This window comes from Danio rerio, chromosome 18 (genome assembly GCF_049306965.1).
Source record: "Danio rerio strain Tuebingen ecotype United States chromosome 18, GRCz12tu, whole genome shotgun sequence".
NCBI lineage: Eukaryota > Metazoa > Chordata > Actinopteri > Cypriniformes > Danionidae > Danio > Danio rerio.
In genome coordinates, this window is record NC_133193.1 from 3,115,001 (window position 1) to 3,142,083 (window position 27,083).

General features: G+C 35.2%; 3 protein-coding genes across 4 annotated transcripts in view; 2 read left to right on the forward strand and 1 right to left on the reverse strand.

The window, feature by feature from the left end:
• Positions 1–1,106, reverse strand: part of pigb (phosphatidylinositol glycan anchor biosynthesis, class B) — an 18,035-nt gene extending 16,929 nt beyond the window's left edge. The window contains 1 exon segment of the mRNA NM_200476.1: positions 906–1,106. Coding sequence (NP_956770.1) covers positions 906–1,020 — 115 coding nt within the window. The 5' untranslated portion in view covers positions 1,021–1,106.
• A 232-nt stretch (positions 1,107–1,338) lies between these two features.
• Positions 1,339–4,901, forward strand: pigbos1 (PIGB opposite strand 1). Its single transcript, NM_001308439.1, has 2 exons — positions 1,339–1,484; positions 4,520–4,901. The coding sequence occupies exon 2, from the start codon at positions 4,572–4,574 to the stop codon at positions 4,773–4,775; it is 204 nt and encodes a 67-aa protein (NP_001295368.1). The 5' UTR covers positions 1,339–1,484; positions 4,520–4,571; the 3' UTR covers positions 4,776–4,901.
• Positions 4,902–7,624: 2,723 nt separating this feature from the next.
• rab27a (RAB27A, member RAS oncogene family) overlaps positions 7,625–27,083 on the forward strand; it is a 39,296-nt gene continuing 19,837 nt past the window's right edge. Inside the window, 1 exon segment of one of the 2 annotated variants that reach the window (NM_001030257.1) lies at positions 7,625–7,806. The gene's annotated coding sequence lies outside the window, so the exon portion shown is untranslated. 2 annotated transcript variants of the gene reach the window in all.

The window sequence follows — 27,083 nt, forward strand, 5'->3', positions numbered from 1 at the left end:
AGGTTCTGAATGTCAATTTCGATAACTTTTCGCCAAGCCCTAGTCTTTTCTGATAACATAATAATGTTTATGCAAAACAATCTGGACAATCTAAACTCCACAACTTTACCTAATCCCACTTTTTATTACCATTATTAAATATTTCAAATTTTTTCTTGTCATTAAAACACATATTTCTGCAAAATGAGTGTAATTTTATGCAATTTCTCTCACTGAGTGCATTTTAAACCCACATAATTGTAATAACAATGTCAAAATATCAAATCAATACCACATAATAATGCTAATAAAACGTTTGTTTTTGTTATTATCTTTTTTATTACCTAATTCCTTTTAGTAAAAAACCATAATCAATATAATTCTGATTTAACAATCCATTAATATTAAACAAAATTAAAAATAAAAGTCCTTTCTGAAACCATAAATACGTTTATACAAAACAGTCTGATGTTAGAAACTCCACAGCTTTACCTAATGCCAATTTTAATTAGCATTATAAAATATATTGTTAAATACGACACATTTTTCTTATCATTAAAGCACATATTTCTGTAAAATGAGCGTAATTTCTCTCTTACTGAGTGTTTGCATTTAAACCCAATACTACTGTCAAAATAAACCATAAAATCAAAAGCTTGTTTTTGTTATTATCTTTCTTTATTATCTAATTATTTTTGTAATAAACTATAATCAATACAATTCTGATTTACACTGCATTAATCCTAAGGAAAATTAAAAATAAAAGTCCTTTCTGAAAACATTACATTTAAGTTATGCAAAATAATCTGACGTTATAAACTCCACAGCTTTACCTAATGCCACTTTTTAATAGCATTATTAAATATGACACATGTTTCTTGTCATTAAAGCACATATTTCTGTAAAATTAGTAATTTTTCTCTTACTGAGTGTTTGCAGTTTTCTGTCATCAGTGCTGTACAGAATTGAGCTCCTCTTCCGCAGCCTCACTGATTCATTTGAAGACTTGCTCTGTTTAAACCGCTCTCGAATCTTTTCCATGACTCAGCATGAACCTTTTAAAGTTCAGCATTTTAACTCAAAGACTGAATGTTAATTTTCTAGCGCGTTTGCGAACAGTTTTTGGGACTTAACAATAATTTCAAACCATCATTTCCGTGTTTGCATCGTGACGTCGCACTTGACCTCATGAATATGCAGTAAGGACACATATCTGGCGGGTTAATACTTAGTATATAGAATAGGTAATAATTTTATAATAATTGATATGTATTTTGTGATGTACATGAATAGATTTTGCTACATCTTAAGTTGAATACAACTCGAAAAAATAAAAACTGAAATTTACACGTCGCATTTGTCCTGCGTGAGTTGCCGTAGTCGTGCGTTTGTCCTTGTCTGCGTGTGTTGTGGTTTCTCTCTTGTTAGTCATTTTAACTAAAAAACACTAAAAACAAGTTTTATACGTCAAAGATTTTGATATATGCCTGTGGGATAAGCTTCAGGTGAGTTATCAACAACACACGCTAATATATTGGAGTGTGCATAAACGTGAAACTACACGTTTTGTATGCATGTTACAAAATACCACCGTAAATGGTGGGAATATTTTACTTCAAGCTCTAAACGAGCTCTGTTTAATATCCTGCATTAGTTTTGATTTCATTTTCATGTGGCTATATGTCTTATTTATTTGTTTTTAAATGTAATTCATATTTTCATTATTGTAAAAAGAAGTCATTTCTGTATGTTTTTACATATACATTGTAATTGCTTTGTTGTTATTGCAATACCAAAACAATCAAGCTTTAAACGAGTAGGTTAATATCAAGATCTTCTTTACAGACTAGTAAATATAGAATTTACAGGCTAAATATAGGTGTCTTTAAATATATATATATATATAAATGCGCAAAAAGTGCCAACTGAAATTTTCTTCTTATATTATCATATTTCCAGGTTCCTTTGTCTTGATTCAGTAATTTTACTGTTATGGCAAAGAATTTGAATGTTTTCATCACACACACACACACACACACACACACACACACAGTTAAAGTCTGATTTTCACAGTATGTCTGATAATATTTTTTCTCCTAGAGAAAGTCTTAATTGTTTCATTTCGGCTAGAATAAAAGCAGTTTTAATTTTTGAAACACCATTTTAAGGTCAATATTATTAGCCCCTTTAAGCAACCTTTTTTTTTCAATAGTCTACAGAACAAACCATCGTTATACAATAACTTGCTTAGAAATGTGTTGGGGAAAAAAAATCTTCTCTCCATAAACAGAAATAATAATAAAATAAACGGGGGGGCAGTGCTTTATAGTTTCCTGGGAGTCTAAAAGTAATCAGGTACATGCATTTTCTTTCGATTTTCTGTTAAACTTTCTTTAGGTTACAAACTTTTTAAATAGTTGTGTCCAAATGTTTAAAATTGGCTTGACATGCTTACATGGATTAAAGATATATTCAATTCAATTCAGCTTTATTTGTACAGCGCTTTTACAATGTAGATTGTGTCAAAGCAGCTTCACATAAATGGTCATAGTAACTGGAACAGTGTGGTTCAGGTTTTAGTGTTTAAGTTCAGTTCAGTTTAGCTCAGTTCAGTGTGATTTAATCATTACTGAGAGTTCAAACACTGAAGAGCAAATTCATCGATGCGTAGCTCTACCAATCCTGAACCATGCGAGGCAGTGGCGGCAGCGGAGAGGGAAAAAAAACTTCACCTGATGGGAGTGAAGAAAAAAAACCTTGAGAGAACCAGACTCAGTTGGGCACGACCATTTTAATTTCTCCGCTGGCCAAAAGTCTTGTGCAGAGCTTCATTCGCCGTGGTTTAGGCTGGAAGATGGCCTCAGCGAAGACTCGTCTGTCCCTGGAGCGTCGCTGGAATCAGACTCATGCTCTCCACTCCCCATGACCATCAGCGCAGCAGCAGCTCAGGATATGGCCTGGTCCCGGATATGGAATCCTTGGGATCATCTCGTTGCTGGTCTTGGATCCAATCAGTGACTCCGCATAATCTGAGGACCTCGGGATGAGTATCCCCAGGTGAAAATAGAGAATAAAGAGAATAATTAGCGTAGCTGCTGTTCATAGTGTATATAAGCAAGATGCAGAAGCCAGTGTGGAACCCGTTAGGTGATGCATTGAGTGTATGCTTTACTAAACAGATAGGTCTTTAATCTAGTTTTGAACTGGGAGAGTGTGTCTGAGCCTCGGACATTACCAGGAAGGCTATTCCAGAGTGTAGGAGCCATGAAAGAGAAGGCTCGACCTCCTTTACTTGATTTTGCTATTCTAGGTACTACCAGAAGCCCTGAGTTTTGAGATCTTAAAGAGCGAGTTGGTTTGTAGCGAGACAGAAGGTTGGTTAGATAAACAGGAGCTAGATTATTTAGAGCTTTATAGGTGAGAAGTAATATTTTAAATTCAATACGAAACTTAACAGGCAGCCAGTGTAGGGAGGATAAAATTGTGGTTATATGATCATATTTTCTAGAGCTGGTCAGAACTCTGGCTGCTGCATTTTGTACTAATTGAAGTTTGTTAATAGAGGATGCTGGGCAGCCAGCAAATAGAGCATTACAGTAATCCAGTCTCGAAGTCATAAAAGCATGGACTAGCTTTTCTATATGTAAATAATAATATTTTGGGTACATTTGTAGAGTTACTACAAAGTGTAACAATAAACCAAGTTATTTTTTCTTTTTTTTTTATGTTGCTCTATAGCATTTACTAGACTACAATCCTGACTTTACATTTCAGATGCTGTGATGTATCTCTTGCAAATGCTCACATACTGATGCTGAAATGATATATAGTGCAGCCCTTATAGAAGGATCTTAACATAATTATTAATTTGTTTGGTTTTTGTTTATTTTTCTGATGGAGAATAGGATGTCAAATGTTTGCATAACTGTCATTGGCTGTATAATCTATAGTAATATCAAAGATCATAGAATCACCAAGAGGCGACACTCTAGTGCAATATGGGAAACTGCCAACAGATGGCGCGGCGGCCATTTTGGAATAAACACTCCAATAGAACAACAGCATATTATAAGCCTGTAAAATAAACTATTAAAAGTGCAGATAATCGTCATATTAAGTGCTGTTTTGTCGTCTTTCAAGTTGTATCCTAGCTTTAATGTGCTTTTTAAATAAATAAATAAATAAATAAATACTTTATATTTAAATAAATACTTTATATTTACTTTATATTTATATTTCAAGTTGTATCCTAGCTTTAATGCGCTTTTTAAATAAATAAATAAATAAATAAACAAAAAACAAAGCAGCTGCCTGCCATCGTAACAGCAGTAAGATCCAATGGACAGCTGATTGTTTTCACTCCAAAATGGCGGAATCCGGGGCTGTTCCTGGGCGCTGCTGTTGCAATGGAACGCTCTATTGAGTGTCGCCTCTCGGTCATTCTAAGCTCTTTGGTAATATGCAAACTGAAAAAATGTCTTGTTTTTAAAAAAACAACCCATAAACAGCAGCAAATAAGTGACCCTTTGTTTCTCCTCAGGAGTCTGGTGTTTTGTGTCTTCATGGATTGTGGCTCTACATAAGCTCAGAGGATGTTGGGCAGGCGGATTCCCTTTAATCAGATAGCGTTTGCGACTCTGGTTGGAGTGGTGGGAGGTGTGTATATTTACAGACCCATGTTTGAACCTCTCAGAAAACCTGCCGCTGAAGAACTCAAGCCTGATCCGGAAGAGATGAGAACTGCAGGACAACATCAGGACACTGGAGCTCCAGAAACACAGACACATAGAGACTGAATGAGACTCAATGCTGCAGGGTTTCTATTGCTGTTTTCTTTGTAATGATGTCTCTAGAAGGTTTTGAGTGAAAATGCATCATTGGCAATGCAAATAAATAAATAAATGCTATATATTTATATTCTATGAATTCATTTTCTAGCTCTCACTTTGAGTGCAAAAGCTGCCTTGGTATTTTTTTCAGAACTAGCAAGATGTCTTTATTTTAAAATAAAATAAAATATATATATATTATTCAAGTTATATTTATGTTGTAAGAAAAAAAAGGTTATAAAAATTATAAAATGACAATAATAAAAAGTTTTACTTCTTCCATTAAAAGCTAATTCCATTAATAAATAGTGTTACTAAGATAAAATGGCTAAAATACTAATAAATGATTATTTTAAATAATAATAGAAGGACAGAATAATTGCAGAATAATAAAATAATACAAAAGAAAATGTAAAATCTGCTGTTAAGAGATTCTAAATGTTTATAAATATTTTTTCATTTATTTTAAGTCAACAATTTCATTTGAATCTATTTATAATAAGTGATAAAAGTAATAAAGTAAAAAGGATTCATGTTAAAAATAAATACGGGATATGTTTATAATTAAATTGTTTGAAATTATAAAATATATAAATGGGGAGCACTTTCACCTCACAGCAAGAAGGTCGCTGGTTCGAGCCCCGGCTAGGTCAGTTGGCATTCTTATGTGGAGTTTGCATGTTCTCTCCGTGTTCGTGTGGGTTTCCTCCAGGTGCTCCAGTTTCCTCCACAGTCCAAACACATAAGTTGGCGGTTTGTTCTGCTGTGGTGACCTCTGATTAATAAAGGGACAAAGCCGAAAAGGAAATGACTGAATAATTATAAAGAATACGTTATATAATTGTAAAATAACTCAAGGTGTTAAAGCGCTGAAAGGTGTTTCTCTTAAAAATGAAAAATAAAATAGATTTTTTACTAACATAACATAATATATATATATATATATATATATGTCATATGTGTTCAATAAAATTATTAATAATATGTTAAATACAAATATTTTACATCCAAATTAATAGAGAAGATAAACAAACAGTGTAAACTTCTAACGGTTTTTATAGTCCTTTAACATTAAACACCTGCAGGTGTCAGTAGAAAGAGTTCGAGAGCCTTTTGCACAATCTGTACACAGTTTAAACATTATTTCAAAAGCAACTGACAAATAAATAAATAAAGTTAGTAAACCAAACTCAAGTTTTTTGTGGTGTCTAAGTAGGAGATACCGACCCGAACCCATCCTACTATGGTGAAGGATGTCTGCTCTCCGATATTCCTTTCTGATTGGTTGAAAGGCTGACTTCATATTAATATTAAATAAGTTTCCTGATCTGTGTTTTCTAGTATTATGTTTTAAACAATTTTATTTACAATATATTAATTCATTCATTTTCTTTTCGGCTTAGTCCCTTTATTAATCAGGGGTTGTCACAGCAAATGACTTATCCAGCATATGTTTTATGCAGTGGATGCCCTTTCAGCTGCAACCCGTCACTGGGAAACATCCATACACACTCATTCACACACATACACTACGGACAATTTAGCCTTCTCAATTCCTCTACAGGGCATGTGTTTGGACTGTGGGGGGAAACCGGAGCACCTGGAGGAAACCCACACAGGCATAGGGAGAACATGCAAACTCCACACAGAAATGCCAACTGACCGAGCCAAGGCTCGAACTAGCAACCTTCTTGCTGTGAGGGGATCGTGCTACCCACTGCACCATATATACAAGTACAATTTGAAGTATTTGTAGAGCAGATTTAACAAAAATAAAAACAATGAAAAATTAAAATAAGTGTAACTATCAAAATAAAGTAGTGGAAAAAGAAGCATGAGGTTTTCGTAAACATCATTTTGCAAAATAATAAAAAAAAATTAGATAAGCGCATTGTTTTATGCAGAGTCTATTTCAAATAAGAAATCAGCATAAGAGGGGGAAAATTTTATTTGTGGCTAAAAAATTGCCAAAATTATGTATAAAAATGATAAATATTATAAATGTTTACTTACTTTCCTGATCGGTGGTCGCTGGTAAGGTCTAGAAGGGATTCATCAGTGGATATTCACATCAATATAGCATTATTTTTGTAAAACTGTACAACAATAATGAATATATTTTTTTACATTATGTGAGGGGTAGTTTTTGTTCAGGATATACATTATTACAATACAATTTAATGGGTAATTTATTAAATAATATGAACAATACTTGGTATAATTACTGTTTTTACATTACTGTGATGGTAGCTTTTGGGTTGGGGTGGGGTTAAGCTTTAATAAAATGCTATTTAATTGATAATTTAATAAATAATGTGAATAAAACTCATTTTAATTACTGTTTTTACATTAATGTGATGGTTGGGTTTATGTGTGGGGTAGGGGTAGACTTTAATAAAATACAATTGGCAATTTAATAAATAACATGAACAAATACTATCGATATAAATACTGCTTTCACATTACTATGATGGTTGGGTTTAGGGATGGGGAGGGGGTAGACTTTAATAAAATACAATTATTGTGTAATTTAATAAATAATATAAACAATTCTCGTAAAAATTCTCGCCGCAGCTGTATCCCTTCTAGCAACAACCATATTTTTAAAAATGTTATATACATATATATATATATATATATATATATATATATATATATATATATATATATATATATATATATATATATATATATAGATCTAAGAAGGGTCTTAAAGGATCTCCATAGATATTGAAGATCTCCAGCCGACGTCAACACTAGCTAATTAATATTCATGAGCTGAGCCGTTACCACGTAGTTTCAGCACGGGAAGTATTGCGTCACAGCTCGACCGCTCACAAACGCTCTGGGGTTTGATGTGGGTGTGGGAGCAACTTTAGGAAACAAAGTGTCCATCGCTTCAAAACTAGCTCACATCTGTTCCTGTTCTCGGTTTATTATTCTCGAAGAAGTTTTAAAAACTCCGAGGAGATCATCAGGCGTTCACGTCACTCTACGGGTAAGCGCACGTAACGTTATTAGTACATTTTTTGATGTCGTTGGAGTGTGATGATAACAGTTTGGTAACGCTTTTTCAACTTGTTTATTTCATGAAATCTCACATTTTAGTACTTTTTATAACGTATTGCACTCAACAAACGCAAAATCTATACTGATGGTTAACTTTACGCATCCTACGTTGACTTTATATACGTTGTTTCTAGTTGTGCTAGTCATTATAATGTGTGTTTAGCGATAGACAGCTGTTGTTCATCCGTAACGTTAAACACGTGGCTCTATCCTGGATCATATCTAGTCATATCAAATGTGATTATCACATCTAGTCACATCCAATATGATTATAGTCAAAGAGGAAGACATTTGCAGGGAATTACCCTGCCTCACTTGGGGAAATAAACTGCTTCACTCCCATATCAGGTTACCTGTTAGGAATGTATGCTTTAGGGATAATTTCCCTTTGGAATGATCACTTTCCATACTTTCTTGATAAACTCATGAAATATTGTAGTGTATTGTGAAAAACTGGTATTTGTTTAATCTTTGGATTGATTGTCTATTTTCAGATCTCGAATGGGCTAATAATTTTGACACCTAATGTGAAAACAGATTAAGTTTTGAGACTTTAGAGGAGCAATTCTGTGCAAACGTAAACCTTGCCATGAAAAAAATTACGTTTTTTACTAAAATACAGAAACTGTTGTAGGGTTTTTTGGGTGAGCAAGTATTTTACAGGACTTTAGAAATACTCAACAATGCATCTGTCAATGTTTTCAAACTATTCTATTTGATTTTCCAAAGTCACACAAGTGGCAATTTCACATCCATCACGTCCATAACAGAGAGATGTCACATCCATAACGACACTTTTTCCTCATAAATGTGAAAATATTCAATAAAATAAACCCAATCGTTGTTGTTTTACAGAGAGCTGACTCTTATCCTTTTGATTATTATTGTTTCTTTTGGATTGTGCAGTTTAATTCACAGAATTTCTACAAAGTATGTGGTAGACTGTAAACCCGCAGACTTTTTTGTCACATCCATAACGCATGTTTATTTTCCTCATTTGAAGTACAAAACATGTCTACAGATTGATATTTTTCTGGTCCCTTAACTCTGTGGTCAGTTGTTCTGGAAAATATAAACTGATGTTTTAATATAATGTTAACATATACTTTCTATGTGAATTTATGTTTTGGGTTTTTACTGCAAATGTCACATCCATAACGCTGGAATTACTAAAAAAAAAATATATATATATATATATATTTATATTTATATATATATATATATATATATATATATATATATATATATATATATATATATATATATATATATATATATGTAATTTATTATTTATTTATTTATTTATGTATTTATAACTCCTAAAAAATTAATGTTTTGTCAATTTAATTATTTAATTTTCTTGCATCTCTCTTCAAACATGTCAACAGTGGTGTTTGGTTAAAATGAAAGCTACTAAAGGGTTCCAGAAGAACTGTTTTTGGTTCCTAAAAGAACCAAACAGTGTTCAGTACCTAAAATAACATTAAATCAAAGAAAAATTCCAATCATTTTATTTAATTATGAAGCTGTTTATAATACCAATTTAAATAAAATGACTAAATGTTGACTGGAAATTCGATTCACTTTGTTTATGCCTTTTAATAAAATTTCTATCCAATTTATTTCACTTAAGAAGAACGGAGATGCATCAAATATTTTGACTGCCACATCAACAGATGGATTAAAGAAAGATCTAGCTGTTTCCTTGCAGGTTCTGCAGTTTAGGTTTTTAAAATTAAACCAGTTCTTCATTAGACTTGTTTGCCTTTTGTTGTCAGTCATATGCAACTCTTTCTCTCATCTGTTGAACACAAAGGAAGATATTCTGAAGAATGTTGGGAAAAAACAGCAATTGACTTCCACAGTATTTACATTTCTGCTATTAAAGTCGATGCCTACATTTCCCAGCATTCTTCAGAATATCTTCCTTTGTATTCAACAGAAGAAAGAAACTCACTTTAGAAAACAAGTAAATAATGAGGAACTTTTCAGTATTTTTTTTTTTGGCATGTACTGTTCCTTTAAATGAGCATTGGCTTGTGTCTTAAGCAGGGTCTTGGCAGTGCTGCAAATCGAGGGTCACATGACTGGATGCCAAGAGCACATGAGCACCAGCTGATGCTTATTAGATGAGCCTGATGTTAAATCTCACAGTCCACATCCTTCTGAAGCCCCTAAAAGAGCCTTTATAAGAGCCCTCAATGGAGCCGAGTGTCTGTTTACATTTGCCATGGCTAAAATCACTTTATAGCTAATTTAATATGCATGTTTTCCGACACATTTTTTAGACTGTAATTCAACTTCAGACAGCTTCAAGATTAAATTAAATCATATTATGATTACTTATACTCATGCAAACAGCTGTGCAATATGACTTTGAGATACATATATATAGTTGAAGTCAGAATTATTAGCCCCCCTTTGAATATATATTTTCGTTTTTTAAATATTTCACAAATGATGTTTAACAGAGCAAGGACATTTTCACAGTGATTATTATAATATTTTTTCTTCTGGAGAAAGTCTTATTTGCTTTATTTCTGCTAGCAGTTTTAATTTTTAATGAACCATTTTAAGGTCAATATTATTAGCCCCTTTAAGCAATTTTTTTTCGATAATCTACAGATCAAACCATCATTGTACAATAACTTGCCTAATTACCCTAACCTGCCCGTATTGAAAAATATCTAGTAAAAATTTATTTACTGTCATCATGGCAAAGATGAAATTAATCGGTTATTAGAAATGAGTAATTGAAACTATTATGTTTAGAAATGTGTTGAACGAATCTTCTCTCCGTTAAACAGAAATTGGGAAAAAAACAAAAACAAACGGGGGCTAATAATTTACGAGTGGCGATAACTCTGACTTCAACTGTATATATATATATATATATATATATATATATATATATATATATATATATATATATATATATATATATATATATATATCAGGGTTCAATGCTAAGGATTTTTTTCTACTGGTCCGATCGGGCGGGTGGTTTAGATTTTTACTTGCCCTGCCAAAATTTTCACTGGCCCCAGCAAAAAAATAAAAAATAAGGGAAGTTAATAGCTATTTTTTAGCCACATATTTTAAATAATGTGTCAAAAATAAAGTCTATGAATCTAGAATTTCAATACTTGAAAAAAAATTGTACATAAAAGTGTTATGCAAACAAAAAGAGCAGTATGGAAAATGTGCCGGAATTTAATTGCGGCTTGAAAATGTTTAACAAAAGGTGGCTGACTTGTCAAACTGACGGCAAACCGTGCAAAACACCACTTCATTTTTATTTTGTGGTGTTGTTCCCACGTAAATGTCTTCTTCCAAGACGTTAGAAACAGACATTTTCTTTTAGCCTAATAATTTGATGTTGCCGTTTCTTCGCTGTACTGGTTGTACCAGGTTACAAAAAAACAAAAAAAAAAAACAAAAAAAAAAACAGCATGCTCATGTAACCCCGCCGGTCCTATACCACACAACCACCTGCTCAGAGCTAGTATCGAACCGGCGACCTTCCACATAGGAGTCGGTCGCTCTAACAAGGAGGCTAAAGACCATGACCTCTAGCATCTGTCACTAGAGCACCATTAGAAGTCAGAGGAGTGAGGTTTAACTGCACAACACCTACTAGCTGGCCTCCGTTACACTCAATCAGAAAAGAGGAACTGCAAACCAATATGGTGTTTACGACATCACAGAGAAGGTAGTGTTTAAAGGCTTAAAAGCACAAACTTAAAATGCACGCAGCTGACAAATAGTCACAGACAAATTAAACATAAGTGACAAGGCAGCACTGTCCCAATCGGGCCAGTAATGATCCCGTCTACTGTCCCAAGTGTCTCTCATGCAGGCCCTTGGCCACCGGGCAGTCCTTATTGTTGAACCCTGTGTGTATATATATATATATATATATATATATATATATATATATATATATATATATATATATATATATATATATATACATATATACACATACACACACACACAAATATATATATATACTCTGTGATTGCGATATAAATTCAATTTCACCAAATGACCTAAATAGCTCTATTTGGTATTTGGAAAGTCATTAATTTAGATTGATTGGGATGGTTTAGTAGTATATATTTTTATGTAATTATTCATATACACATATAATAAACAAACTATAGTCATAAATAAACACAGTGGAGCAAATATTAAAGTAAAATAAACAGTTATGTGTTTTTTTTTTGTGGAGAGTCTTGTAGTATTCGGGTATAAAGAATATAAAATAGTATTGCGTATTCTTCATAACAATATTTTAATAAATTTAATCTTAATTAAACTTCTTAGCAGCTAAAATGCTTTTAAACTCTCTTAAAATACTTGCATATTCACAGGCCTTTAAAACACATGCAGATGATTAACTTTCACTTTATTATGGTTTAATTCTGCAGTGTTCAAACATATGTTGTGTTTTACTTGTGGTTTCTGATAATTTAATCCCAATCAAACATTGCATATCTTGCGACTATTGCGAATAAACACATTGTGATATCGATGCTGAAACGATGAATTGTGCAGCCCTAATTATATGGATAAAATAAATGTCTGTTGTATATATTTTGTGGTGTTAGAAAATCCCAACAGTCAACTGTTGAAGGTAATTACTTAATTTCATATCTCATTACTTCAACTTAAATGGAGTAAGTTCACTGTACTCGTATAGATTAGTTTATTAACTCGAATGGTTTGTTGCAATCAGTTTCCTCAAACGATTTGAGTTGACTTAACTTATTGGGTTTTACAGTACTCAGTTTGAGTTTTCTTCATTTATTGGGTTTTACTGTGCTCAAATTGCTTCATTTACTCAAACGGATTAAGCTCACAGTACTCATTAGGATTAGTTTTTGAACTTAAATGGTTTGTTGCAATTGGTTTTCTCAAATAGTTTGAGTTGGCTTAACTTTTTGGATTTTACAGTGTGGAAATAATTTTTGACAATTTTTTGACTATAGTTTCATACGGTAGGATTGCAGACAGAAACGTAAGAAAGTTGCAAGCTTGAAAGTACGATGTTTACATTTAACATTTATTTATATTAGGCCAGTTTTTGAAAAGTGTTTTATTTATTATATTTCCACATTCTTAAACAAACATTTCCCCAAACGTTCTAAAAAAAAGTGAGAATAATAATAATTTTTCAACATATGCTTTAAAAATACTTTCAATATGGTCAGTATAAACTACTGAAATAAAAGTATGGTTTTTGTAAAAAAAAAAAAAAAAAAAAATCCGCTGCTGTACTCTTAAAATCAATCTGCATTTTTGCTAAATTTTGTGCAGACATTTTTTTCTAATCCTGTTAAGAGACTAACCCACACTCAAAAATGCTTGTTTAAACTACTTATTTAAAATGATCTGAAACAACACAACTTTTGATATTTTTGGGGGGCAACGTAATTGTTTTTATGTTTAATCCACTAAAATTTGTTAAACTAACCTAATCAATTTGTGTTGGGACAACATGACAGATTTTTTTTACAGTGCATTGATACTAACCTAAAAAACTTTAATTTGATCAGTTAACAGGCTTTTACCTTGTAAATATAAACTTTCTCACATTACTTGTGCAGTCTAGACAGAAGTAAACCAGCAGACCATCCCAGATTAGATCAGGTGTTTGTGTTTATGTGGCATGTATCACTGAAGCATTTTCAGATGTGTAAAAGGCCAAAGGCAACATCTTAATGGTATGCGCCAGGTTAAAGTTTACAAGCTTCTGTCGATATGTCTGTTGATTTTTGTCTTTCGCACATTCATCTTGAGAGGGACGAGAGAACAAAAGACTTGTTAGAGCTTGACTGTCGGTGAAGAAACTGGTGTGAAAAGGGTTGCCGGCTCCTGAGTGATCTGTTAGGTTTGTATTCAGTCAGCATATCTGTAATGTATTGAGCTCCTAGGCCATTTAAATGTAGTAAATCCAGTAAATAATTTTCTTCATTGTACTTTAAGGGGTGATATATGCATTAACCAGTTAAACTCTGCAGACCCGGTACCGGGTCCGTGACGTCATCGACTTTCGCTTTAAGATTTAAAGGGCTAGCATTGCACCAGACCCCCTTAAGTGGTTTCGTTTGAAAGTTTAGAATAAGCATCACTTTGGTTTTTATTCTACTGTACAAAAGTTATTTACACCTAACTACACAGTATTTTGGATACCCGAGCTGGGTATTTTACATTGGTTCATTTTCATATTTTTCATATGACACGTGTACAAGTTATAGCTCAAATGAAAGCTTTTGTTGGTGCTCATACAGTTCTAGCGTTCTTTTTACTGAATTATATTCATATGCCAAACAGTTGTTGAATGAATCGCGGTGTTTCCATGGTGCAGAAGTGAAAATAATATATTTATGATCAATAAGCAGCCCCAAATAGCACAGACAGCTGTCATCTCTTACCTTATGCTGTGCCCTTCAGGGCCATTCTCCTCTGTTTTTGAGGTGATGTGCATAAGTAATGCTTTTATATGTCTGACGTGCTCCAAACACAGTGAATTATGTTTGAGCAAACAAAAGAATAGTGAAATATGAAAACAATAATCGCTCCCTGTGGCTTGCACAGCACCTCTCATCAGTTAGAATACAATAATGGTTATTTATTTACATATACAATTATGGTAGAGACATTTTTCTTTTTCCTATGATTAAAAAATAATTACAGCACTCTATACCACACAGAACCTAAAAGTTACACTTTCAAATTTCAGTTTAACACATTTATTAGTGTTTTATGAAAATTCAAAGGGTTTTCTTTTAAAGAGCCCATATTATGGGTTTTTGAAAATTCCCCTCCATGTAGTGTGTAACACAGCTCTAAGTGAAGTGAAGTATCCAGCTAAGGCTTAAATCTGTAAGAATAGAGTGTTTAAAACTGTTGATTCATCTATAAAAGAGTCGATTCATAGTGCTTCAAACGAGTCGCCTTGATACCGACTCATTAGGTGTTTCGCCATGACGTACGAACGAAACAAAGTTTTTCACGTGCACGCGCAAACCCGGGAGATTTCAAACCTGAGGCCCCGCCCTCTGACGCAGTAACCCAGACACACACACACACACACACACCCACAAACACACGCACACAAACATGCCGGTCGATTGAAGTCACATTGCAGATGGATATATTGAGTCTCTACCCAAAGATGAAACCTCAGCATTATAGCCAAGCAGTTGGAAACTACTGGAAACTTCTGGAAGCTACATGCTACAAAGAATACTTCATCTGCGTTTGTTAAAGGAAGGATCAGTAACTTACTGATGGACATCAGGATGGGTTTCTTCCATTTCTCAAGTGTAAGTACGTGCGATTAAAGATGTTGCCTTGTTTACTCTAGCTTGCAAATGTATTTAGTTGTGATTTGTTACTTGTAACCGCGTGTACTGTATCAGGTTAACTGGCTATATTCTCTTATCGCGTGCAAAGTCACGTTAAAAACGCGACGCGTGCTGCTTTGTTTATGGAGCTCCGTGGTAACGTTAGAGGTGTGCATACCCGCGGCTGTCCCCGCGCCAGATTTCTGCGGCGCGGTAATAAATTTCCGAATAAATCGCCGGAGCGGTCGGTAACGGGTTTGATTTGGGACGGGAGCGGGCTGCCTGAGAAAGAGAAAGATGTGTCTGCTTGGTGCTTGTGTGTTAGTGCGCACGCGCGCGTATGAGAGAGAGAGAGAGAGAGAGAGAGAGAGCGAGCGAGCGAGCGAGCGAGCGAGCGAGCGAGAGCTTTATGCTTGGTGCTATGTGTGTGTTTATACAGATTTTCGGTTTTGTTCTCCCCCGCTCTTTAGCGGGATCGGGCGCGGCGGGCAGAATACGGGGCGGGTTCTAAGGCTAAAACCTGGCGGGTGCGGGCGGAAGCGGGAGCGTTCTCGTCCGGAGGTGTGTGTGTGTGTTTGTGTGTGTGTGGCAGCTAAAATCCACGCCTACACTATCTAGCGTGTATGAACTGTGATTACTTTTTAAATTGCTGATTAGCTATTGGCCATTTCACTCTCTGACTGAAGGCAGTCGACCAATCGCGACAGACTGTCATCGGTCCAATCAGCGCAGATTAGCTTCGCGCTAAGGAGGGGTTTGGGAACAAATGAATCACTGAACGATTCATACAGGAGTCGCTGGGATAATTAGGTAAAAATAAATGCAGATTATAAGACCATGAAAGTGTTTTTTGACCTTGCATGCATATTAGACTGTTGTTGGAGACCCTTACAACCAAGATATGACCCTATTTCATGTATAATATGGGCTCTTTAAATGATACCACATATTTACATTTACACCTCTGCATGTGGATTTGGGAAGCTTTTAAATTTGGGTAGGCACAATCCAGGTGGAAATCCCAAAATAACAGCAGAGTTTAACTGGTTAATATATTGCATTGGGTGTACATGTTAAGTCTGGTGTGTAGCCTTAGCAAACATTGCAGTAACTTTTTTTCACCTTGCATCAATATCAAGATAGTACCGTATATAGGAATTAATGCTTCAGCAATTTATCCAACAAGAAAATGTGATAGCGTCATAAGCTGTATCCATTAGTGCTGGCATGCCGCCCAGGGTGGTGCTCTCCAGGAATGCTTGATAAAAGCCTCCGTTTCTCCTTTTCTTTATCCCGGCCTCCATCAGGGCTGTTTTGATTGGACGGGAAGCACGACCCAAAGCTCAGGCATTTGGGTGAGCTGTTGCACAAGGTCTGTAATTGTTGAAGCATATTCAACTAGTGCATAATAAACGTGTCTCGAACTGAAACAGAGGCTTCAAGCCGGTCTTTGGAAGTTCAAGTAATGTCAAATGACCATCACGGATGTCAGATGATGCAGCCCAACACTCGCCGTTTGTCTTCACGGCTTTACAGCACATAAAGATAAGGCTGTTTTTGCAAAGCTGTGTATTTTCCAGAACATTTTTGGCTAGATAATTTCTCATGTTTTATTCCTTTAGCTATAATGAATTTAATTATATGAAAAATGTAGAAGCAGTGTGTTAAGAGTTGCAGGTCTTAGTATTAAATGTTATAGTTTACCTTAAAATGAGAGTTTACTCATGATTCCAAACCTCTATGAGTTTCTTTCTTCTGTTTAACACTAAAAGAAGATGTTTTGAAGAATGTTAGAAATCTGTAACCATTGACTTCCATAGTAGGAAAAACAAACAACATGGAAGTCAATGTTTTTTTTTTTTTGCCTGAACTATTCCTTTAATAAGAGTCTTAAGCAGATTTGTCCTCATGAGAGTGTGATTCTGTGTGTTTACAAGCACTAAGAAGATTAGCTCTCAAATGCATACTTCAACTTTATAAAAGTTTACTTTTTACTTGGTTTTTTGAGTCCTGAATCATATAGAAATGACTTGTTTTTAGAAGTGTTTTTTTGGTCAGACTTCAGTCAGTGTTAGTAGTGATAAACCAATACACTTGATGATATTTGTCCAATTTGATCTTTCAGTGGATGCTATAAGATTGCCATTAGCAGTCCCTTTCACACAGTGATACTGGTAAATATCTGGAAAATTTCCGGAACGACTTTACCAGTATATTCAAAAAAGCGCTGTTCACACAGGCGAGGACGTTACGGAAAATTTCCGGAAAAGAGCATTCACACATCCATTCCAAAATACCGGTAAATTTTGACATCATTCACAACAAATGAGCTTTAAACGGCTGCGGTTGTGTTTGTAAACATTTGACTAAATTACAAACTCTGTGGATGATCAATATTGTGAACAACTTTCGCACGATCACTTTCGCATGTCGAGATGTTCATAATATGTGTGTGTGCAGGCGCTCACAGGCTGTTTCACAGGCACACGCAAAGCTTGAAGGTAAACAAACAACGGCTTATCATAAGCATCTCATCGATGATTATTTACTCAGTTGGCATTAAGAAGAACATATAAACGTGATCTGAATAACTTCTAGCAGCTAAACGCGTCTGGGAAAATATTCAAAGGCTTTTATTCTCACAAACCGCGCGGACGTAAATGCGTCTGACTGTTGTGATTGGCTAAAGCAGACATCTCACGTCAGCACGTTCTAGACGTGCACGCGCTTATTACGGGAATCTTCCTTCTGCATTCACACAGCGCAGCATTCCGGCAAATTGCCGGTAATGTTACAACTTCTCTTTTCGAAAAATAGCCAGAACGAATTTACCGGTATTTTCAAAAAGGACCTGTTCACACATACAACCTTTCCGGAAAATTGCCGGCAATTTTCCGGAAAGGTCTGTATGTGTGAAAGGGGCTACTATTTAACTGTAGCTGCATGGTGAATTAATTCAGAAATATGCACAATGCTTCCCACAGGTTTGTGATATATTTGTGCTGGCAGCCGTATTGAAACACACCTTTTACCCACAGCACATCAATGGTTAACTACATGCGACAAACAAAAAAATAATAATTTTAACTATATTTTTATTTATTTATTTATTTATTATTATTATTATTATTTTTTAAATATTAATTTTTGGCCTTTTTGCCTTTATTAGATAGGATAGTATTGAGACAGGAAGCGAAGTGGGAGAGAGAGAGGGGGTAGGGTAGGGAAATGTCATCGAGCCGGGATTCAAACTCGCGACGCCCTGTCGTCCTATTGCACTATATGACTATTTTTATTTGTTATGAGACTGTCATGCATCTTTTCTTTTTAATAAGGTAAAATTCTTTAAAAAGAGACTTGAAATGAAAGAAATCCCCTGTTTCTCTTACTTTTTATATTGTTTGCGAGCCATGTGCACCCACTGACAGGTAAAGGCTGCTCATTTATAATGCCATGCCAATAAAGCATAATATTTTGCCAAAGCATTTTAGATGTATAAAGTATGTGATGTATAATATCATTAAATTAGTATACAGAAAAAAAGTATACACTCACTGGCCACTTTATTAGGTACACCTGTCCAACTGCTTAATAACACAAATTTCTAATTAGCCAATCACATGTCAGTAACTCAATGCATTTATTCATGTAGACATGATCGAGACGATCTGCTGCAGCTCAAAACGAGCATCAGAATGGGGAAGAAAGGGGATTTAAGTGACTTTGAACGTGGCATGGTTGTTGGGGCCAGACAGGCTGCTCTGAGTATTTCAGAAACTGCTGATCTACTGGGATTTTCATGCACAACCATCTCTAGGGTTTCCAGAGAATGGTCTGACAAAGAGGAACTATCCAGTGAGCGGCAGTTCTGTGGGCGCAAATGCCTTGTTGATGCCGGAGGTCAGAGGAGAATGGCCAGACTGGTTTGAGCTTATAGAAAGGCAACAGTAATCGTCTCAGACTGGTTTCTTGAACATGACAATGAGTTCACTGTATTCAAATGGCCTCCACAGTCACCATAACTCAATCCAATAGAGCAGCTTCGGTATGTGGTGAAACCGGACATTTGCATCATGGATGTGCAGCCGACAAATCTGCTGCAACTGTGTGATGTTATCATGTCAATATGGAGCAAAATCTCGGAGGAATAATTCCAGCACCTTGTTGAATCAATGCCATGAAGGATTAAGGCAGTTCTCAAGACAAAAGGGGGTCCAACCCAACAACTAGTAAGGTGTTCCTAATAAAGTGGCCGGTGAGTGTACTAGTGTGTAGTGACCTATAATGAATGACATTATTATTTTTTTGTTTGGTTAATGTATTTCTTTTTATTTAGTAAAAAATGTATTTTCTATTAGGGCTACTTGAATTTATTTCGGGCTACAAAAAAAGTTATTAGAAATTGATTATTATAACTAAAAATATGTTAAAATATTCTCTCCGTTAAACAGCACTTGAGTAATATTTGAGAAATAATTGAAATCTCATGGTAGGGCTAATAACGTTATCTTTTACCATATTATATGTTTTATGACCACTAAAGGCATCACTATAGAAAAATAGATGTTTTATTTCCTGCAAATTAGCTAACAATCATGCACCAATTCAAAACATACACTGTCTGAATAAACAGACCATTTCCTTTAAGAAGAAACCCGATTTCATCTGTGATAAACTGTGAAAATGCATTCTGGGTAATCTCGTTCCTGAGCAAAACCACTAATGTCAGTGGTACAATTAACAGCTATATTTGTAACTGTTGATTTCAGCTTAGGTGTGAAGGCAGTTATTTGAAGAGTTCTCATGACGTGTGTGCTCTGGTCTATATATGCATGCGTGTGTATATATGAGGAATCATTTATAAACATGTTTGGTGTGCGTTGTTTTATAATAATTCAACAGACATGAGCCAGTTATTCTGCTTATGCTATGGTTATTTCAGACATTTGTCAGGTTTTTAGTGCTCAAACTTCTGTGTGTAGAGCTTGTTTCTTACACATCTCATCCAAAACCTTCTTTTGTGTTTTGATGTGATTTTTGACTGCTGTAGCTGTGTAATAACTGAAATCATTGAGTGTAGTGATATGGTGCTGTATTGCGCTCAAAACCAACCTGAACTACTTTAGTCGTCCGTTTATCTGAAAACAACTGCACACTTTAGAATGCTCATCAGCCAATCAGAATCAAATATTCCGACTGTTGTATCTGTGAAGTCAAGAAATCATTCAGCGTAGTGATATTGAGCTGTAATGCACCCAAAACCTGCCAAAACTGCTTTAGCTGTGAGTTTATCTGAAAATAACAGCACACTTTAGAATGTTCATCGGCCAATCAGAATCAAGCATTTGACAGTTGTAGCTGTGAAATAACTGAAATCATTGAGTGTAGTGATATGGAGCTGTAACACGCTCAAAACCAACCGGAACTACTTTAGTTGTGCGTTTATCTGAAAATAACTCCACACTTTAGAGTGCCCATCAGCCAATCAGAATCAAATATTCCGACTTTTATATCTGTGAAATAACTGAAATCATTCAGCGTAGTGATATGGAGCTGTGATGCACCCAAAACCTGCCAAAACTACCTTAGCTGTGTTTTTATCTGAAAATAACAGCACACTTTGGAATGTTCATCAGCCAATCAGAATCAAGTATATGACTGTTATATCTGTGAAACAACTGAAATCATGTAGCATAATGATATGGAGCTGTAACACGCTCAATCAACCGGAACTACTTTAGTTTTGTGTTTATCTGAAAATATCTGCACACTTTAGAATGCTCATCAGCCAATCAGAATCAGGTATTTGACAGTCGTAGCTAGTGGCGCCTGCAGGCGTACGGCTGTACGCACTGTGCGTACCTACCCTGAGAGGGCGCGAATTGTCACTTTTTAATTAAAATTTTTTATTTAATTTATTACATAATTTAAATTGATTATTAAACAGTATACACTATGATATATTGATAAAGCAAAAAAAAAAATGACAACAAATAAAGGTGTGTGTTTTAAAGTATGTATGTACTTGCATGGGGGGAGATGGTTAAAGAAATCTATTGGCTTTAGTTTTACTGGTGGATTTTCCGCACCTAAAAATGACCCTTCAGATAGGTATTGTTTTAAAACAAGATTAAAATGAGTAAACGCTCTTTAAAACAGCTAAACTTAATTGAGACATTTGCCAAAAGGCCTAAAACTAATGAGACAAATACCGCAGTCTCATTATCAGCACCTGAGCCGGGGAACCTGCCTCGTTCATCAGACAGATCAAATCCAGCTGCTGCGCGACGTCCTCGCATGGAACAGCTACCATTCAAGGTGTTTTAAACAATGTTATCTAACTGGCATAAATAAAAATAAATTATTTAGCATAGTGATAGGGAGCTGTAATGTGCCCAAAATCAACCGGAACTACTTTAGTTGTGTGTTTATCTGAAAATATCTGCACACTTTAGAATGCTCATTAGCCAATCAGAATAGAGTATCTGACAGTTGTAGCTGTGAAATAACTGAAATCATTGAGTGTAGTGATATGGAGCTGTAACACGCTCAAAACCAACCGGAACTACTTTAGTTGTGCATTTATCTGAAAATAACTCCACACTTTAGAGTGCCCATCAGCCAATCAGAATCAAATATTCCGACTTTTATATCTGTGAAATAACTGAAATCATTCAGCGTAGTGATATGGAGCTGTGATGCACCCAAAACCTGCCAAAACTACCTTAGCTGTGTTTTTATCTGAAAATAACAGCACACTTTGGAATGTTCATCAGCCAATCAGAATCAAGTATATGACTGTTATATCTGTGAAACAACTGAAATCATGTAGCATAATGATATGGAGCTGTAACACGCTCAATCAACCGGAACTACTTTAGTTTTGTGTTTATCTGAAAATATCTGCACACTTTAGAATGCTCATCAGCCAATCAGAATCGGGTATTTGACAGTCGTAGCTAGTGGCGCCTGCAGGCGTACGGCTGTACGCACTGTGCGTACCTACCCTGAGAGGGCGCGAATTGTCACTTTTTAATTAAAATTTTTTATTTAATTTATTACATAATTTAAATTGATTATTAAACAGTATACACTATGATATATTGATAAAGCAAAAAAAAAAAAATGACAACAAATAAAGGTGTGTGTTTTAAAGTATGTATGTACTTGCATGGGGGGAGATGGTTAAAGAAATCTATTGGCTTTAGTTTTACTGGTGGATTTTCCGCACCTAAAAATGACCCTTCAGATAGGTATTGTTTTAAAACAAGATTAAAATGAGTAAACGCTCTTTAAAACAGCTAAACTTAATTGAGACATTTGCCAAAAGGCCTAAAACTAATGAGACAAATACCGCAGTCTCATTATCAGCACCTGAGCCGGGGAACCTGCCTCGTTCATCAGACAGATCAAATCCAGCTGCTGCGCGACGTCCTCGCATGGAACAGCTACCATTCAAGGTGTTTTAAACAATGTTATCTAACTGGCATAAATAAAAATAAATTATTTAGCATAGTGATAGGGAGCTGTAATGTGCCCAAAATCAACCGGAACTACTTTAGTTGTGTGTTTATCTGAAAATATCTGCACACTTTAGAATGCTCATTAGCCAATCAGAATAGAGTATCTGACAGTTGTAGCTGTGAAATAACTGAAATCATTCAGCGTAGTGATATGGAGCTGTAATGCACTCAAAACCTGCCGGTACTACTTTAGCTGTGAGTTTATCAGAAAATAACAGCACACTTAAGAATGTTCATCAGCCAATCAGAATCAAGTATTTAACTTCCTTCTTTGTGTGTATGCATATGCAAGTGTGTGCGTCTATGTATGTAACTATGCATCTATTTGTAAAAAAATAAGTTCTAATATTTGTTCAGCATGTACGTATTAAATGGTTAAATTTAATATTCTTAAGTTAATAATCTTAACTTTTTTTCACTTTAAAGAATCTTAAAAAAATGGTTTCAACAAAACAATGTGCAGCATTGGTTTTAGCATTGATAATGAGTAGAAGCAACGATAATTGTTGTGCATTTACAATAAGTGAGCAGTAAATATCTGTATTACTGCATGATTTCTGAAGGATCGTCTTACACTGAAGACTGTTGAGGACTGTAAGTTAAGCTTTGCATCAGAGGACAAACTTAATGTTTCTGGTTGATTGAGAATCGCAGGTTTCCTCTAGACTTGCACCGGCCATGTCCTCTGATCAGCTGTAAAAAAGATGATGAAACCCAGAAGAGTCTCTGGATTGTTCCGGCTGCTTGTTTTGGCCCAGACGTTAAGCAGCTTAAGGTCCCGGATGGTCTTTAGCGCTGCTGAGTGAAAGAATGTGGCCGTTTGTTTTTAATGGTCTTTCTGCAGTCATATGATCCGCTTTAATGCAGTCTGAGGAACTCCTGATGATTTTTTTCTCTCTCTCTCTCGCCCCAGTGGACGTGTCAAGACAAGATGTACTGTATATTGAGGGGTTTTGAAATTGTAGCGCAAAACAGAGGCTAGAGAACATTTGACTTTACTAAAGGGGAACTATTATGCAAAAATCAACAACAACAACAGCGTGTGAATATAACCAGCCTCTAATGCAGGGGTCACCAATCTCGGTCCAGGATGTCCGGTGCCCTGCAGGGTTTAGCTCCAACTGGCCTCAACACACCTGCCTGGGTGTTTCAAGTGTACCTAGTAAGACCTTGATTAGCTTGTTTAGGTGTGCGTTTGATTTCTTTAATTGCTTCACTCTTTAACAAACACTTGCACCAGACACTTTCTTAAAGGGCCATGAAACCCCCTCGTTTCAGCAGGGTGTTTTCACACCTCTACTTTGGAAAAAGTCAGAAAAGTGGGCGTGTCCAGCTCTGTTTAGGGGGGGAGTGTCGGAGGAACTAAAGTGGGAGGGTGTCTATTTGGACACGCGCGAGTTTCAGAGTCAAAATACACACACAGGAGAAAGTGATGGTGTTTAACCTACATGGACATCTGTAGTCGAATTATTTGCCAAATTATTAAATGGTGGACTTTAACTGCAGTTTGGCTCTTTCATTCAGGGAATTCATACATGCCCCTCGCAACAAACAAGATATTTGATTCGAGGAACTGAATGCGTTGAAAATCCTACACGAGGTTAAAGTTTGGTTGTGGTGCTAACATGTTTACACTCGGTGCAATGGTTAACTTAGTTCGATACGAACAAACTGAATAAACAAAGAGCACTGGTCGCTCACTTACCAAATCTGTAGAGACAGGACAATCACCAGCAACTAGAGCCGCGTCTTTATTAAGAGGAGACTACAAGCGAATCCGGATCTCAGCGTTTGCAGATGAGAACAGCTCTCAGGTAAACAATAATCCTCCTTAGACACGTAAGTTATTGTTGTCGAGCGTCGCGTACACTGTTAATCCACACGTGACTCCAGCTGAGCTCTCACAGAGAGAAAATGAAAACGAAACTTAACTGCAGCAAACTATAAAAGCAACACTTCACGCTTGTTTTGCCAACACAAGGTGGCGTCTCTGTCGTGTAAATACGGTGACAGTAATGAATATTAATGAAGTTGCACAATAGAGCGCGCTGATTGGTTTGAACCAAGCCTCACTCATGCATTAATGCATCACACTGTAAGACGTAATAAGACACACTCTGGCACAGACGTCCAGTCTGCACGCTGGAATACACGCTATTATGTCATGACCGTGACGCAGCTTCAAAAATTTGTTTCAAACCGGAAGTACGAATTTGCTTGAAATAACGCAAAAACAACCAATTTACACTTTTTAGTGAAATATAGGTGTCCTAATAGTGTTTATAGCAGTGTGGGACACATATACGACTGTCAACAGCTCAAACAAATGTGTTTTGGTGTTTCGTGACCCTTTAAAATCACTACACGTTTCTGTAAAACAATACAAGGTGCATTTATGAAGTGTGGTGATGAGTGGGCTTTACAAACCACCTGTAGAAACACATTTCTTACTATTAAAAAAAAACCCCGCTGCCTCTAATCTAGCACTTAATTCTCTAAGCACTAGCAGTTCAATTGTATTATTAGCACTTCTTGTGTATCTATTGCCTTGTTGAATCACTGAATGGCTCCATTGTAAGTCGTTTTAGACAAAAGCATCTGCTAAATGACTCAATGTAAATGTATGTATATTGACTTTTTTAAAGGATAAGTGTCCCATTATATTACTGTGCATTATTCTATAGACAATTTAAAAGTTTAAAAGTCTAATATGTTGGTTAATGATTGTGTCTAAAGCAACCTCTGGGTTACAAAACACTTTACTTTGACCCGAGTATTCTCAGTATTGTGGTCATAAACCACTTGATTTGATGAATGCGAGCTCAAATAAAAGCTTTTGTTTGCATGCGTTCAAGTATGAGAGGTTTTCAGAGTCCGTTACTCATTTAAGCTCCAGGATTTGAGCATTTGTGGACATGCATGATCAACAGCAAAAGGAGTTTAACATGCATTTTTACAGTTCCAGATGGAAACGCAACGCTTCAGCGGTTGTCTCAAATAGTTGTTTTAGTTTCCTGTTACTTAATCAGCACTGTTGCATCAATGAAAATGTGCCTTTCATCATTTTAAGCTCAATGTTTGTGAATATCCTGCCATGATATGGAAGTTAAATGGCTTTGCGAAAGGAAGGTTTATGTTGGCTTTAACTTCTAAAGATATTTTTTTGTGTGTGTTTTGTTTGGAAGAGTTGTGGAACGTTTATGTCAAGGTTATCATCAATAATCAAAGATGAAAACCATAAAAACTGATTACATCTTTAATTTGAAGCACTACACTAAACTAGAGTTCAGAATACATAAAGACAAAATTCAAAATGAATAAATTATTTATACATACAGTTGAAGTCAGAATTATTAGCCCCCTCGTTTATTTTTTCCCCGTTTTCTGTTTAACGGAGAGCAGATTTTTTTCAACACATTTCTAATCATTATAGTTTTAATAACTCATCTCTAATAACTGATTTATTTTATATTTGCCATGATGACAGTAAATAATACTTTACTAGATATTTTTCGAAACACTTCTATACAGCTTAAAGTGACATTTAAAGGCTTAACTAGGTTAATTAGGTTAACTAGGCAGGTTTGGGTAATCAGGCAAGTTATTGCATTACGATGGTTTGTTCTGTAGACTTATCTAAAAAAAAATTAGCCTAAAAGAGCTAATAATTTTGTCCTTAAAATGAAAAAAAAAAAAAAGAAAAAAAAAATTAAAAACTGCTTTTATTCTAGTCGAAATAAAAGAAATAGGACTTTCTCCAGAAGAAAAAATATTATCAGACATACTGTGAATATTTCTTTTCTTTGTTAAACATCATTTGGGAAATATTTAAAAAAGAAAAGAAATTAAAAGGGGGGCTAATAATTCTGACTTCAACTGTAAATAAAAAGTAGTAAATGTAAGATTATGCTGTTAATAAATTTGATTATTGAAATGAAAATTCTATTTATCTATATGTTAATTTTATTAGTTAATTAATCTTTGTTTAACCAGATAAAAAAAAAAAAAAAACATTGAGATCAAGATCTCATCTACAAGGGTGACCTGGCCAAGATGTCTGCAACACACGACTTACAAAAAACAAAACATTAATAATAAATAGAAATTAAGATAATATAAAAATACAGTTTAGTTGTTCAGCTACCACATTATAATATGTTAAAGACACATACATTGAGAAATGGACTGTTGTTGTTTGTTAAAAAGGATAGAGCGAAAAGATTTGATAGGGATGAGCTCAGACTGAAGAGTATTCCAGGATGAGGTAGCAGCATAACTAAAGGCTCCCCTCCCCATTTCAGTTCGAACCCGAGAAACCGTCAAAAGAT

Bases quoted from the DNA above. Each gene is read 5' to 3' on its own strand.
- pigbos1 (NM_001308439.1), top strand. From the start codon at position 4,572: ATGTTGGGCAGGCGGATTCCCTTTAATCAGATAGCGTTTGCGACTCTG.